Raw genomic sequence first — 15,342 nt, forward strand, 5'->3', positions numbered from 1 at the left:
GAGGAAGAGGAGGAACGAGAGGCGGAAGAAGAGTTAGAGGAGGAGGAAGGTGGAAGAGGATGAGGAGTTGTTAGAGGAGAAGAAAGAGGAACAAGGAGGCAGAGGACAAAGAAGATGAAGAGGAAGAGAAACAGGAACAAGAGGCAGAGGACAAAGAAGATGAAGAGGAAGAGAAACAGGAAGAGGAGAAGGGTCCGTGTCTGCAGCTAACATTATGGTTTATTCAGACTCCAGCGATGCCTTGTCAAGGGAACCAGTGAAGCTGCCTCTCTTACCCAGGTTGTCCCTGAGAGCGCTGGCCTGCCGGTGGTCCTCATAGTTGTAGTTGGGCACCAGTTTGAGTCTCATGCGGGAGTAGTTCTCCGCGCTGGACACTCGCCAGTGCATCTCACTCTGCTGCCTGAGAAAACAACAGACAGGAGAACGTCAACCAAGTTGCATGAACTGAAGAACAAACTGAACGCAAGAGAGACACCCAGAAACTCTTCTAGGGAGTTTTTCCTAACCACTGTGCTTCTGCCTCTGCATTGATTGCTCTTTGGGGGTTTTAGGAGGGGTGTCTGTAAAGCACTTTGTGATAAACTGCATTGATGGCTCTTTGGGGGTTTTAGGAGGGGTGTCTGTAAAGCACTTTGTGATAAACTGCATTGATGGCTCTTTAGGGGTTTTAGGAGGGGTGTCTGTAAAGCACTTTGTGATAAACTGCATTGATGGCTCTTTGGGGGTTTTAGGAGGGGTGTCTGTAAAGCACTTTGTGATAAACTGCATTGATGGCTCTTTGGGGGTTTTAGGAGGGGTGTCTGTAAAGCACTTTGTGATAAACTGCATTGATGGCTCTTTGGGGGTTTTAGGAGGGGTGTCTGTAAAGCACTTTGTGATAAACTGCATTGATGGCTCTTTGGGGGTTTTAGGAGGGGTGTCTGTGAAGCACTTTGTGATAAACTGCATTGATGGCTCTTTGGGGGTTTTAGGAGGGGTGTCTGTAAAGCACTTTGTGATAAACTGCATTGATGGCTCTTTGGGGGTTTTAGGAGGGGTGTCTGTAAAGCACTTTGTGATAAACTGCATTGATGGCTCTTTGGGGGTTTTAGGAGGGGTGTCTGTAAAGCACTTTGTGATAAACTGCATTGATGGCTCTTTGGGGGTTTTAGGAGGGGTGTCTGTAAAGCACTTTGTGATAAACTGCATTGATGGCTCTTTGGGGGTTTTAGGAGGGGTGTCTGTAAAGCACTTTGTGATAAACTGCATTGATGGCTCTTTGGGGGTTTTAGGAGGGGTGTCTGTAAAGCACTTTGTGATAAACTGCATTGATGGCTCTTTGGGGGTTTTAGGAGGGGTGTCTGTAAAGCACTTTGTGATAAACTGCATTGATGGCTCTTTGGGGGTTTTAGGAGGGGTGTCTGTAAAGCACTTTGTGATAAACTGCATTGATGGCTCTTTGGGGGTTTTAGGAGGGGTGTCTGTGAAGCACTTTGTGATAAACTGCATTGATGGCTCTTTGGGGGTTTTAGGAGGGGTGTCTGTAAAGCACTTTGTGATAAACTGCATTGATGGCTCTTTGGGGGTTTTAGGAGGGGTGTCTGTAAAGCACTTTGTGATAAACTGCATTGATGGCTCTTTGGGGGTTTTAGGAGGGGTGTCTGTAAAGCACTTTGTGATAAACTGCATTGATGGCTCTTTGGGGGTTTTAGGAGGGGTGTCTGTAAAGCACTTTGTGATAAACTGCATTGATGGCTCTTTGGGGGTTTTAGGAGGGGTGTCTGTAAAGCACTTTGTGATAAACTGCATTGATGGCTCTTTGGGGGTTTTAGGAGGGGTGTCTGTAAAGCACTTTGTGATAAACTGCATTGATGGCTCTTTGGGGGTTTTAGGAGGGGTGTCTGTAAAGCACTTTGTGATAAACTGCATTGATGGCTCTTTGGGGGTTTTAGGAGGGGTGTCTGTAAAGCACTTTGTGATAAACTGCATTGATGGCTCTTTGGGGGTTTTAGGAGGGGTGTCTGTAAAGCACTTTGTGATAAACTGCTGATGTAAAACAAAAAGAAGGAGTTATAAAATAAACTGCATTGATTGACTGGAGGACAACAGTTCTTTGGCTGATCATGTGTTTGCCGGGGTGCTGAAGTAATGACCAATGAAGTCCTATAATCATATCTAATACTGTATATATAATAATAAATAGTGTGTGTGTGGCCGTTACCTGTCTGCCCAGGGGCCTCTCTCACACACCAGGCTGCGGCGTGCTCCTCTCCACTGCCTGAGGACGGCGCTGTGCTGGCTGTGAAGCTGCTTCAGCATGCTGTTGTATCGCAGGTTCTCCTGCCGGCCGCGCCGAGAGAAGGGCTCCACAAACTGCTCCTGAGGGACGGCGGGACGAGGAACGGGGAGTCAGTGTGTTCTGGTGTGGAGAACACCACACAAGGCAATATGCTCTGTGTTACTGTGGCCTGACATTTCATTTCCATGATACAGCAGTATTATGGACAGCTCAATAGGAAGTGGACCTTACTCGGATCTGTGTGTCTGTGGTGTGTGTCTGTGTCTGTCTGTCTGTGTGTGTCTGTGTGTGTGTGTGTGTGTGGGGTGTGTGTGTGTGTGTATGACCTGGAAGCGTATCTTGCTCTCTCCCCTCTCCCTCTCTCTCTTGTGCAGGTTGACCATGAAGCTTTCATAGCACTCCTTCCAGAACAGAGCCATGGTCTCGTGACCCTGGCTAAACGTCTCAATCTCATACTGCTTCATGTAGGGGATGATCTGAGGACAGAGAGAGAACCAATTCAACTACTTCTTTTGTTCATCTCAGGCTCGCTCTCTCAACACCGGAGATTGATGTATTTTCTCATCTTTAAGGTTGATCTTCAAATTTCTCAACACGTTTCTTGCTGCTCTTCAAGAGTTGAATGACTTAGCAATGATTTAGTAAGGCATTGAACCAGCTCCTCACGTATTTGTCGAGGTAGACCCTCCACTCGGGGGAGTTGCAGTAGAGCTGGAAGTCCTCGAAGAAGGAGGGGCTGCCGTTGGTGTCAGGCAGCTGGGGGAGGTGCAGCTCCATATACAGCAGCTTGTTCACCTGCAGACACAACAAGATATTACAAGAGATTAGAAAATAATCCAAAGTGGTGTGAGGTATTGACATACTACAGACTAGTGGCTAGTAATCCTGGACTACAAAGCATATTCAAAAGAGATTCCATTGAAATCTCTCTTTAGTCCAGGACTATGTTTAATCTGTGTCCTAGACACCGACCCTTGGTGTGACAAATGTTTTGTCTATGTGCCAAGGTTTTGCCGTTATTTAAGAATACAGTCAGCAAGTCTCTTTGGAATGTTTGATACGGATTCTACTTCATTGTGACCGTTCATCATGCATGTCTTTTCGTGTCTGTGTCTGAGCTTGAGTGTGTGTGTGTGCCTGCGCGTGGATGTGTGTGTGTGCCTGCACGTGGATGTGTGTATGTGCCTGCGCGTGAGTGTGTACCTTGGAGAGCAGCGTGCGGAGCAGGGGCACCAGGCACATATATGTCTCCTCTGTCTGCCCCCCTACAGAGCGTCTCAGGATGCCCTCCACCTTGCCCAGCAGGTAACACGCCTCGTCCTGAGTCTCCACGCTCTTGGTCTGCAGGATGCCGTTCAGCTTGGCTGTGGCCAAGGCACACACCTGGCAGGAGAGGAGATCACTTACATACACAGCTTATCTGGAGGTGATAAAAACATTCATATAAAGACTAGCATCCTGAATAAGATGTGACACCTGGTAGTGGGGGGAGGGGACGTGATAGAGGGTTATAGTGCCTTCTATGAGACTTCGTGTGAGGCGGGTCGCCCTCAAGGCGGACTAAGCTGAAAAGGTTTGAGTACCACCGGTAGACTGAAAGTAGAGGTATGAAGTGTACAGTTGAACCCACTGACTAAGTTCCACTGGAAAAGAGCATCTGCTAAATTACTCAAATGTACATGTAAGAGTGTGTGTATGTGACACTGGACAGCTTCTCACCTGGGGGTCTTCCTGGGCCATGAAGCCCAACAGAAGCCTCAGGCCCACCTGAGACAGCTGCAGCCACTGGGCCCCTGACGAGTACCACACCATTAGACTGTCCATCAGAGTCACTGTCTCCTCCAGGACCTAGAAGAAAACAATCAATGAATCAAATCCCCTCTAACATGGCTTGTGTTACTCAATTGGTTTATAATTATTTAACAAAGCCTAATTGTGGATTGCAGTCACTCTTAGGCGATAGACTGCTTTTAATGTAACAAATGTCTTCATATGTCAAATCACTGAACTATGACATTCACACATACTGGCAAAGATGTCGCTACTCCTAATAACAATACCTTCTCTGTCCACAGGGTGGGGTTGACCAGGCCCTCAGCCTGCAGGAAGTCCTGCACAACGTGGAGCAGCCGCACAGCGTTCTCGGTGTGCTGGGGCAACATGGCCGCCGTGGCCTCCCGGTTGTCAGTCACAGCCCACTCCAGCATCCTCTCCATCAGACTGGGTGAGAGGGAGGGAGGGTGGGAGATGGGGATAGAAAGAGAGGAAAGAAGGACAACAGAGGAGTGGAGGAAATTAAGAGAGAGAGACAAACAAAATGTGAATAAACACCAGAGAACCAGACCCCCGCTTCAAGACTGATGTGACTGAACACTAAACACATTGAACAGCCACAACTACAGTCGTCACGTCACCCTACAGACTGGTTCCTACTCCTCACGTCACCCTACAGACTGGTTCCTACTCCTCACGTCACCCTGCAGACTGGTTCCTACTCCTCACTATAGTCATCACATCACCCTGCAGGCTGGTTCCTACTCCTCACGTCACCCTGCAGACTGGTTCCTACTCCTCACGTCACCCTGCAGACTGGTTCCTACTCCTCACGTCACCCTGCAGACTGGTTCCTACTCATCACGTCACCCTGCAGGCTGGTTCCTACTCCTCACGTCACCCTGCAGACTGGTTCCTACTCCTCACGTCACCCTGCAGACTGGTTCCTACTCCTCACGTCACCCTGCAGACTGGTTCCTACTCCTCACGTCACCCTGCAGACTGGTTCCTACTCCTCACGTCACCCTGCAGGCTGGTTCCTCCTACTCACGTCACCCTGCAGGCTGGTTCCTACTCCTCACTACAGTCCTCATGTCACCCTGCAGGCTGGTTCCTACTCCTCACTACAGTCCTCACGTCACCCTGCAGACTGGTTCCTACTCCTCACGTCACCCTGCAGACTGGTTCCTACTCCTCACTACAGTCCTCACGTCACCCTGCAGGCTGGTTCCTACTCCTCACTACAGTCCTCACGTCACCCTGCAGACTGGTTCCTACTCCTCACGTCACCCTGCAGGCTGGTTCCTACTCCTCACGTCACCCTGCAGGCTGGTTCCTACTCCTCACGTCACCCTGCAGGCTGGTTCCTACTCCTCACTACAGTCCTCACATCACCCTGCAGGCTGGTTCCTACTCCTCACTACAGTCCTCACGTCACCCTGCAGGCTGGTTCCTACTCCTCACGTCACCCTGCAGGCTGGTTCCTACTCCTCACGTCACCCTGCAGGCTGGTTCCTACTCCTCACGTCACCCTGCAGGCTGGTTCCTACTCATCACGTCACCCTGCAGGCTGGTTCCTACACCTCACGTCACCCTGCAGGCTGGTTCCTACACCTCACGTCACCCTGCAGGCTGGTTCCTACTCCTCACGTCACCCTGCAGGCTGGTTCCTACTCCTCACGTCACCCTGCAGGCTGGTTCCTACTCCTCACGTCACCCTGCAGGCTGGTTCCTACTCATCACGTCACCCTGCAGGCTGGTTCCTACACCTCACGTCACCCTGCAGACTGGTTCCTACTCCTCACGTCACCCTGCAGGCTGGTTCCTACACCTCACGTCACCCTGCAGGCTGGTTCCTACTCCTCACGTCACCCTGCAGGCTGGTTCCTACTCCTCACGTCACCCTGCAGGCTGGTTCCTACTCCTCACGTCACCCTGCAGGCTGGTTCCTACTCCTCACGTCACCCTGCAGACTGGTTCCTACTCCTCACGTCACCCTGCAGGCTGGTTCCTACTCATCACGTCACCCTGCAGGCTGGTTCCTACACCTCACTATAGTCGTCACATCACCCTGCAGGCTGGTTCCTACTCCTCCTCAATCATTTTTTGTAACAAAATGGGTCTTTTTAAACTAATATCTTTGTGAGACTGAACCTTTTTAATTGAATGTAATATCTCGTGTTTGTTGTCTAAATGGAACTGTGCATTCTGCATATTTTCAGTCTTGTCAACTGAGAATGAAATAAATCAAACGTAAAAATTGCCAGTGTGTCCACCTGAGCTTGATGTGGTCCACAGGCAGCAGCAGCTCGTTGGTAGTGCCCAGCTTGGTGAGGGCAGAGAACACCTGCCCCCGCTCCAGCCAGGCGGCATCGTCCGAGCCCTCCACGCCTCGCCACATTACGCACAGCACGATCTCCAGCAGCATGCGAGACAGCTCCTCCTCCGTCCGCTAGGGGGAGACAGAGAGGAGGGAGTCAGTGAGAGTCACATCCAGGTACAGATAGACAAACACAGAGGGGGTTCCCTCCCACCCCCAGCCTCCATGGTGTGGTTTGACCCCCCCATGTCTGGCCCTACTGACGACAGTCCCATGGGAGAATCTCAATTGCATTACCTTGACTACTCGTGTCCGCTCTCCCCACCCCATTCTGAAAACCCATTCAAAACATAAGGACCTCTGACTTTCTCATCCACTGGGTTTTGAGAAGGAGACGAGGAGAGAGGACGCGAGGAGCCAAGGAAACGCAAATTGAGATTGTCCCCATCTATAGATGAGAGGGAGAGGTGGCTCCCTAGTGAGGCAGTGACATTTTATAGCTTTATATTTCTTTATAAGTCTGTGGGGGATCAGAGGACCTGAGGGACATAGGAACACTCTGGCACCACAGTGGAAACCAATAGGGTGGATACAGAAGCCCCCCAATAGGGTGAATACAGAAGCCCCCAATAGGGTGGATCCACAAGCCCCCAATAGGGTGGATCCACAAGCCCCCAATAGGGTGGATCCACAAGCCCCCAATAGGGTGGATCCACAAGCCCCCAATAGGGTGGATCCACAAGCCCCCAATAGGGTGGATCCACAAGCCCCCAATAGGGTGGATCCACAAGCCCCCAATAGGGTGGATCCACAAGCCCCCAATAGGGTGGATACAGAAGCCCCCCAATAGGGTGAATACAGAAGCCCCCAATAGGGTGGATACACAAGCCCCCAATAGGGTAATCTGGATCCCTTCCAGGAATTAGCTTTCAAATATCCAATTTGAGCAGCTGAAGGAAAGGAAGACAATTTATACAACTGATATACAGCCACTGTGACTAGTCAGACTTCCTAGAGCCTTTAGGAAACCACCTAGAGGAAACCACTTTTATCTATTGATATACAGCCACTGTGACTGGCTAGCTACAATGAAGAGGAGAGGAAACCACTATAGACAGGTGTCTCACCTCAGCACAGCTGAACGACTCCCCCAACGACATGTTGTCGCTGAACAGGAAGCTGTCCTCGGTGAGGGACGCCGCCGAGGCATCTGGGAAGGCCTTGACTGATGCCTCCAGCGGCGATGGCGTGCTGACCATGCTCCCCGGCGTCTGGTTGCCGCTCTCCCCGCCCTCGTAGGCACTCATGTGGGACAGGTCCAAACTCAACCCCCCTGCTTTCCCTCCCCCAGACGCCCAGGGCTTGAGCAACAGGCCCTCCCCAATCTGACTAACGGGCGTGTCCAGAAGCGAAAGCACATCCCCATTTTCAAGACTATCCACTGATCTTCTGGAGCTCATGCTGAGGCGGTCTTCATCCACCAGTCTCCCGGCGCTGCCTGCTCGGCCCCTCCTCTCCAGGGGCAGTTCTAGGCGGCTGCCGCTGCCCCGGCTGAGGTCCAGGCTGCAGGTGCTGGCAGCGTCGCCCCGCCCCGGGCCGCCCTCGCAGGGGGAGCGCAGGAACAGCCTCATCAGGGTCTCCTGCCAGCACAGCTGTCTGGAGATCTCCCGCGCCGCGTCCTGCTGGGACTGGAGGAGCTGGTACAGCTAGAGGGAGAGAGAGCAGTAGTATTACTACCCAAGTATTCATTATTGTCCATTCAACATTACTGACCTGTTATTTATTATTCAAGTATTATGTAGTATTATGTAGTATTATGTAGTATTATGTAGTATTATGTAGTATTATGTAGTATTATGTAGTATTATGTAGTATTATGCTTATGTTATTTATTTATGTCATCAATGATTTAATCTTTTTTGGGGGATGGAGAAAGAACAAGGGATGCAGGGAGGGAAGGAATGATAGTGAGGGAGAGAGAGAGAGGAAGGATAGAGAGGCAGGGGAAGGGGAGAGAGAGCGAGGAAGGATAGAGAGGGGGGGAAGGATAGAGAGGGGGGAAGGGGAGAGAGGGGGGAAGGATAGAGAGGTGGGAAGGATAGAGGGAGGATAGAGAGGTGGGGGAGGAAGGATAGAGAGGGGGAGGAGGAAGGATAGAGAGGTGGGAAGGGTAGAGGGAGGATAGAGAGGTGGGAAGGATAGAGGGGGGAAGGATAGAGGGGGGATAGAGAGGGGGAGGAAGGATAGAGAGGGGGGAAGGTGGGATAGAGAGGGGGAGGAGGAAGGATAGAGAGGGGGAAGGGTAGAGGGAGGATAGAGAGGTGGGAAGGATAGAGGGGGGATAGAGAGGGGGGAGGAAGGATAGAGAGGGGGGAAGGTGGGATAGAGATAGGGGGAGGAGGGAAGGATAGAGAGGGGGGTGGATAGAGGGGGGGATGGATAGAGAGAGGGGGGATGGATAGAGAGGGGGGATGAATAGAGAGGGGGATGGCTAGAGAGAGGGGGGATGGCTATAGAGAGGGGGGATGGATAGAGAGAGGGGGATGGATAGAGAGAGGGGGATGGATAGAGAGAGGGGGATGGATAGAGAGAGGGGGGATGGATAGAGAGAGGGGGGATGGATAGAGAGAGGGGGGATGGATAGAGAGAGGGGGGATGGATAGAGAGGGGGGATGGATAGAGAGGGGGGATGGATAGAGAGGGGGGATGGATAGAGAGAGGGGGGATGGATAGAGAGGGGGGATGGATAGAGAGAGGGGGGATGGATAGAGAGAGGGGGGATGGATAGAGAGAGGGGGGATGGATAGAGAGGGGGGATGGATAGAGAGGGGGGATGGATAGAGAGGGGGGGATGGATAGAGAGGGGGGATGGATAGAGAGGGGGGGATGGATAGAGAGGGGGGATGGATAGAGAGGGGGGATGGATAGAGGGGGATGGATAGAGAGGGGGGGATGGATAGAGAGGGGGGGATGGATAGAGAGGGGGATGGATAGAGAGGGGGGATGGAGAGAGAGGGGGGATGGATAGAGAGAGGGGGGATGGATAGAGAGAGGGGGGATGGATAGAGAGAGGGGGGATGGATAGAGAGAGGGGGGATGGATAGAGAGGGGGGATGGATAGAGAGGGGGGATGGATAGAGAGAGGGGGGATGGATAGAGAGGGGGGATGGATAGAGAGGGGGGATGGATAGAGAGGGGGGATGGATAGAGAGAGGGGGGATGGATAGAGAGGGGGGATGGATAGAGAGAGGGGGGATGGATAGAGAGAGGGGGGATGGATAGAGAGAGGGGGGATGGATAGAGAGGGGGGATGGATAGAGAGGGGGGATGGATAGAGAGGGGGGATGGATAGAGAGGGGGGATGGATAGAGAGAGGGGGGATGGATAGAGAGGGGGGATAGAGTTTTAGGAAGATCAAAACCAGATATTTTAGCACAAGTTTATAATCCCTTTTATAATGCCTTCATTCCAAAGATTTCAAAGTAATATCATCCATTTATGGTTGATGTAGTGATTTAATTACTATGGATATCAACATCTGGTATGTAGGAAGATGTCTGTTTCTACCCTGAGAACCGGGGGGATGTGTGTCGTTTTAATAACCTAGTGTGTGTGCTCTGTTCCCTCACCCTATTGCACACGAGCAGGCGTACGCTGGGCCCGGCCCGGTGAGTCAGCTGGACCAGGGCCATAAGGTCCTTGTAGCTCACCACATGATCTAAGGGAGGGGGGGGGGGGGGGGTCAAAGGTCAACATGATAAGCCATAGCCATATAATTTAGTGGAGTACACATTGACTGAATCTCTTATTACCTGTTGGGCCACACCATAATATGTTCAGTAGGGCGCACCGTATAAAAACATATCTCAACGGAAGGCAGAAAAGCATGTTCAGGAAGTACCTCACTGTTTGAAAACGTTTTCTCCCAGCTGAACATAACCCTGATTGATCTGTCCATATAGCTGAATGGGTAAAACAATAACCTGAAGTACACTGGAGAAACATTGATTTCCTGCCCTTTGCCCATACAAACCTCACTGCAGAACCGCCCTGACTCTCTCCAGCCATTCATTCAGTCATTTATTTATAGAGAGGAAGCCATTCTCTGCAGTCTACACTCCCTCCAACTTCAGCCGCACTCCCGCCAATCAATTAACCCTCAACGCTTCATTGATTGGCCACTAAATCAAACTCCAATGGAGTCATGGGAGTAGAGCCAGCCAATCAAAACTATGCAAGGGCTGAACACCACATCTACAAAGGTCTATAGGGACAGCCGGGTGAAGCGGAGTCAGTTCTCATTATTTTTTATTGGCCAATGAAATGAAACCACTTTACCTGTGTTACTGTAGATATTGCTTGGGTAAAATAAATATATATATAGATGTTTTATTTTTTAAATCACCAAACACATTTGTAGTGCCTTTTACTAATTGAATTTGTTTGCTGTTTTGTATGTATTTGTTAAGTTGCCAATGAATTATCCTTCGGACACAATAACTATTTGGGGCGGCAGGGTAGCCTAGTGGTTAGAGCGTTGGACTAGTAACAAACCTGTCCTTCTGCCCCTGAACAGGCAGTTAACCCACTGTTCCTAGGCCGCCAATGAAAATAAGAATTTGTTCTTAACTGACTTGCCTAGTTAAATAAAGGTAAAATAAATTTAAAAAATGTTTTATTGAATTGAAAAACAATGTTGATGATTGGCTGTTGAAAGAGCCGTCTCCAACCGTAGTGATCTAGTCCCCAGAAACATATTTGAATGGACACTGACAGGGTGAGAGAAGGGGTGGGAGGGACACCGTCACCCACCTGTGTGGAGCACCTGGTTGAGCAGGCTCTTGACGAGGGAGGGGGTGACGTGGAGGTCAGAGAAGAGCAGGGAGAGACCAGAGTATCCCACCTCCCTCAGCTTCAGCCTCTGCTTGTTCTTCTCATAGACACGGTCGCAGCGCAGCATGCGGTCAAACATCTGGACTCTCACACACGGCAAAGACCATTAAATGATGTTACATGAGCAGCATTCAATGTCTGAAAGAGAAGGGTCTTGTATACTACCTCGTGAAAGTATTGACTCATCTGCACAACATAACCTACTCCACATTTTCAAAGTAATTAAAAATTATTATTTTTTAAATCCAGAACATTTCTAGGCCAGTAAGTTCTCCGTGTCCAACACAAACTCGGAAGTCGTCAAAACCACAACACACTTGAACATTCCCGTGTGTGTGTTGGTATGTGTGAGGAGGTCCCTCACCTTGAAGACGAGCTCTCGGAGGCGGTCTGAGTGTTTGGTGTTGAGCAGCAGGGCGTAGCAGGAGTCGGCCGCCCCCGGCTCAAACAGAAGCAGGAAAAGCTGGTCCCTGGCAGCACTGGTCTGGAGCAGACTGAGCAGCAACTCTATCACTCCACACAGCTAGAGGGACACACACACGGTTAGCAACTCCACCAAGGAGCACGCACGCACGCACACACACACACGGTTATCAACTCCACCAAGGAGCGCGCACACACACACACACACACACGGTTAGCAACTCCACCAAGGCGCGCACACACACACACACACACAAAGTTAGCAACTCCACCAAGACGCACACACACACACTAGGATTGAATTAAGTGGAGAGCGCAAGTAAATGACGAGTGTGGTTTCAGGGACTGAACAGCCTAATAATGGGTCGGATGGAGAGAAGACAAACTGTGGAGGATGAACACTTGACATTGCAGTGAGCATATGGTCACATGCCATGATGTCACAGGCCGTGTATAGAAACCTATGTAAGAGGATAAGACAAACAGGAAAAAGAGCTGTAGAAAAGGAGGGAGAGAGGAAGGACACGGACACACAGGAAACAGATCCTCATTGAATGCCAGGCGTATAAATCCTGTGTGAAGTGAGTGGATGGGAAGCTGGGCCTTGAGAGACAGAGGCCTGCCGCAGTCAGTTAAACAGAGCAGCCAGCTGAAGGCTATTAGGGGCTTTCTTCCAGAGGCCTAGGTAACCAGCAGGCCAGAGACCAGGGCGGTCCTTAGTGTAGCCGCAGGCTGGAAACACACAGCCCTCACCACTGTGCTAGGCACAGAGCAGGCAGCTGTTCCCTCATAGGCACCACAGCAATGGCCCTCATAGGATTTCTAAGTGATATTCCAGTACATGGATATTGAAGACAACTTGGGCTTATTCAGAGAGGGTCAATAAGTGAGAGAGGTTGAATTGCACTCGGTCTTCCACATCGGGTAATAGCCAGTCTATTAACCATCTCATCTTCAATGTTACTCATATGAGTGGAGTCCTCTGACTACAGGACATCTGCTTTATCCATGTTAATCCATGATACGATGCATGGCTTCATTAGTGTTAATATTGTAACAGAGACAAAGATTCTGACAAGTCATGGACCCGTCATCTGTCCGTTCCTCCCTTCCATCCATCCCTCACCTGTTCCTCGTCTCCGATGGCGGCGATGTATCCCAGAATGCTGTGCATCTCCTCCTGGGTCATACCCTTGCTGATGTAATACTTCAGGAGGCCGCAGAGGGACGATCGGATGGTCTGATTGTCGTCTTCACTAATATCTCCCTCCCTGCTGACACTCTTACTGACAGATTTAGAATCACTTATTAAAAAAAAAAAAAAAAAAACACGTTTAACATAAATATTATTTTATGAGAAATCAAGTTGACTGTAGAACTTGTACAGTTATTACAATACATACATCTCATGTAACAGATGGAGCTAGAGTAGGACAATTATGAATCATGAGTAAAAACCAGAAGCTAAGCATTCTGGGAGATGGAGTCCCACCCGTAGTAAAGGCGAATGGTGTCCAGTAGAAATTGAACTCCGTATTTCTTCCGGAACTGCTTCCTGTTTTCTTTGATGACGGTGGACATGTACTGGATGTGACCTTCATCACCACGAGAAAGATTGACAAGAGTCACACACACAGGGATGGATAGGTTACATTCTAAAAGTAATCCATTAGTTACCTGCCCAAAAATGGAATCAGTAACAGAACTTTTGGAATACCCAAACTAATTTAATTTGATTACTGTCAGTTACTTTTGGATTACTCTCCCCTTAAGAGGCATTATGCCGCGTTCACGGTCCAGTCGGAACTAGGAAACTCTGAAATTTCCGACTGGCTAACTGGTTGAAGTTATACACGTGCCACGTTCAACCAGTTAGGAAGTCCGAAACCTCAGAGTTCCGACTAGCATGTGAAGGTGGCATTAGAAGTAGACAAAAAGGGTCCATCAAACACATGTGGTGTGTCATTATAGTGGTCTCTGACTTGCTCAGGTGGAACAAACTTCAACTTGTTCCTGGATTTGTAACCAATCACACTCTCATATCGACTAACACGTGAACCCCCCCTCACACAGACCCATGGTCCCAGGTGCTCACCGATGCGCAGGGGGAAGTCTCCCAGGTTCCAGATGCTGAAGTTGAACAGAAGGTGTGTGTGGAGCTGCTGCAGCAGCTGCTGGTTCTTTTCATAGGTAACCTGCTCCACCAGGAGCTGAGCAGACACCAAGACACTCACATCCACCAGACTGGCAGGCAGCTACACAGAGAGAAACACACACACGCCAAGAGAGAGACTCAATAAGAGAGGAGAGAGTAGAGAGAGAATGACAGAGACAAAGAGAGTAGAGAGAGAATGACAGAAAGAGAGAGTGGAAAGAGATTGAGAGAGCACAGGCGAGAGAGAGAAATAGGAGACAGAGAATAGAATAGAGAATGAAAGAGCCAGAGAGAGTTGATAACGGCGCCGGAGGGGAAGGCCGCCGTTTTACGGGCTCCTAACCAACTGTGATATTTTGTGTTATTTTTATCATTGGTCGCAACATATTTTGTACAAATGTTGCTGGTTCCGTCTCTTATGACCAAAAATAGCTTCTGGATATCAGAACAGTAATTACTGACCACGAACTGGACGGAGATTATTTCTTTAATGAGTCTGACGTGAAGGATATACAGCTTCTCCGAGACCAGGCCCAAATCCACGCCATTCGCGTGAAAATAATACGGAAATACAGGGGACGGAAATCGGGGTGCCTTGTGAGAGTCGTTGGCGAGTGGGTAACCCGCCTCAAACATCCGTTCTACTGGACAACGTGCAATCACTGGAGAATAAACCGGATGACCTCCGCACGAGACTATCCCACCAACGGGACATTACATACTGTATTATCTTATGTTTCACCGAGTCGTGGCTAAACGACGACACGGATAATATTCAGTTGGCTGGGTTTTTCTTGCATCGGCAGGACAGAACAGCTACGTCTGGTAAGATGAGGGGTGGGGGGGGGGGGTGTCTATTTGTCAATAACAGCTGGTGCGCAATGTCTAATATTAAGGAGGTCTTGAGGCATTGCTCGCCTGAGGTAGAATACTTCATGATAAACTGTAGACCACACCATCTACCAAGATAGTTTATCTATATTTTTAGTAGCAGTCCATTTACCACCACACACTGATGCTGGCACTAAGACCACACTCACAGAGCTGTATAGGGCCATAAGCAAACAAGAAAATACTCATCCTAGTGGGCGGGACTTTAATGCAGGCAAACTTAAATCCATGTTACCTCATTTCTACCAGCATGTCACAAAACACTATAGACCACCTTTACTCCACACACACCGAGACGCATACAAAAGCTCCCCCTCGCCCTCTATTTGGCACATCTGATCATAATTCTTACAAGCAAAAACTAAAGCAGGAAGTACCAGTGACTTGCTGAATACGGAAGTGGCCAGATGACGCGGATGCTACGCTACAGGACTGTTTTGCAGCACAGACTCGAATATGTTTCAGGATTCATCCAATGCATTGAGAATATACCACCTGTCACCAGCTTCATCAATAAGTGCATCGACGACGTCCCCCCCCCCCCCACAGTGACCGTACGTACAGTGAGGGAACAAAGTATTTGATCCCCTGCTGATTTTGTACGTTTGC

At 49.7% G+C, this 15,342-nt stretch overlaps 1 protein-coding gene across 5 annotated transcripts in view; it reads right to left on the reverse strand.

Moving 5' to 3' along the window:
* LOC110495553 (neurobeachin-like protein 1) overlaps positions 1–15,342 on the reverse strand; it is a 72,913-nt gene that overhangs the window by 12,461 nt on the left and 45,110 nt on the right. For all 5 annotated transcript variants that reach the window (XM_036982395.1, XM_036982392.1, XM_036982391.1 and 2 more), the window contains 15 exons: positions 13,783–13,942; positions 13,180–13,282; positions 12,814–12,973; positions 11,629–11,787; positions 11,184–11,343; positions 10,001–10,089; positions 7,499–8,077; positions 6,328–6,503; positions 4,339–4,498; positions 3,998–4,126; positions 3,482–3,661; positions 2,945–3,073; positions 2,605–2,754; positions 2,201–2,358; positions 276–400 (listed from right to left, as the gene is read on the reverse strand). In XM_036982395.1, coding sequence (XP_036838290.1) covers positions 276–400; positions 2,201–2,358; positions 2,605–2,754; positions 2,945–3,073; positions 3,482–3,661; positions 3,998–4,126; positions 4,339–4,498; positions 6,328–6,503; positions 7,499–8,077; positions 10,001–10,089; positions 11,184–11,343; positions 11,629–11,787; positions 12,814–12,973; positions 13,180–13,282; positions 13,783–13,942 — 2,617 coding nt within the window. The remainder of the gene's footprint in view (positions 1–275; positions 401–2,200; positions 2,359–2,604; positions 2,755–2,944; positions 3,074–3,481; positions 3,662–3,997; positions 4,127–4,338; positions 4,499–6,327; positions 6,504–7,498; positions 8,078–10,000; positions 10,090–11,183; positions 11,344–11,628; positions 11,788–12,813; positions 12,974–13,179; positions 13,283–13,782; positions 13,943–15,342) is intronic.

This window comes from Oncorhynchus mykiss, chromosome 7 (assembly GCF_013265735.2).
Source record: "Oncorhynchus mykiss isolate Arlee chromosome 7, USDA_OmykA_1.1, whole genome shotgun sequence".
NCBI lineage: Eukaryota > Metazoa > Chordata > Actinopteri > Salmoniformes > Salmonidae > Oncorhynchus > Oncorhynchus mykiss.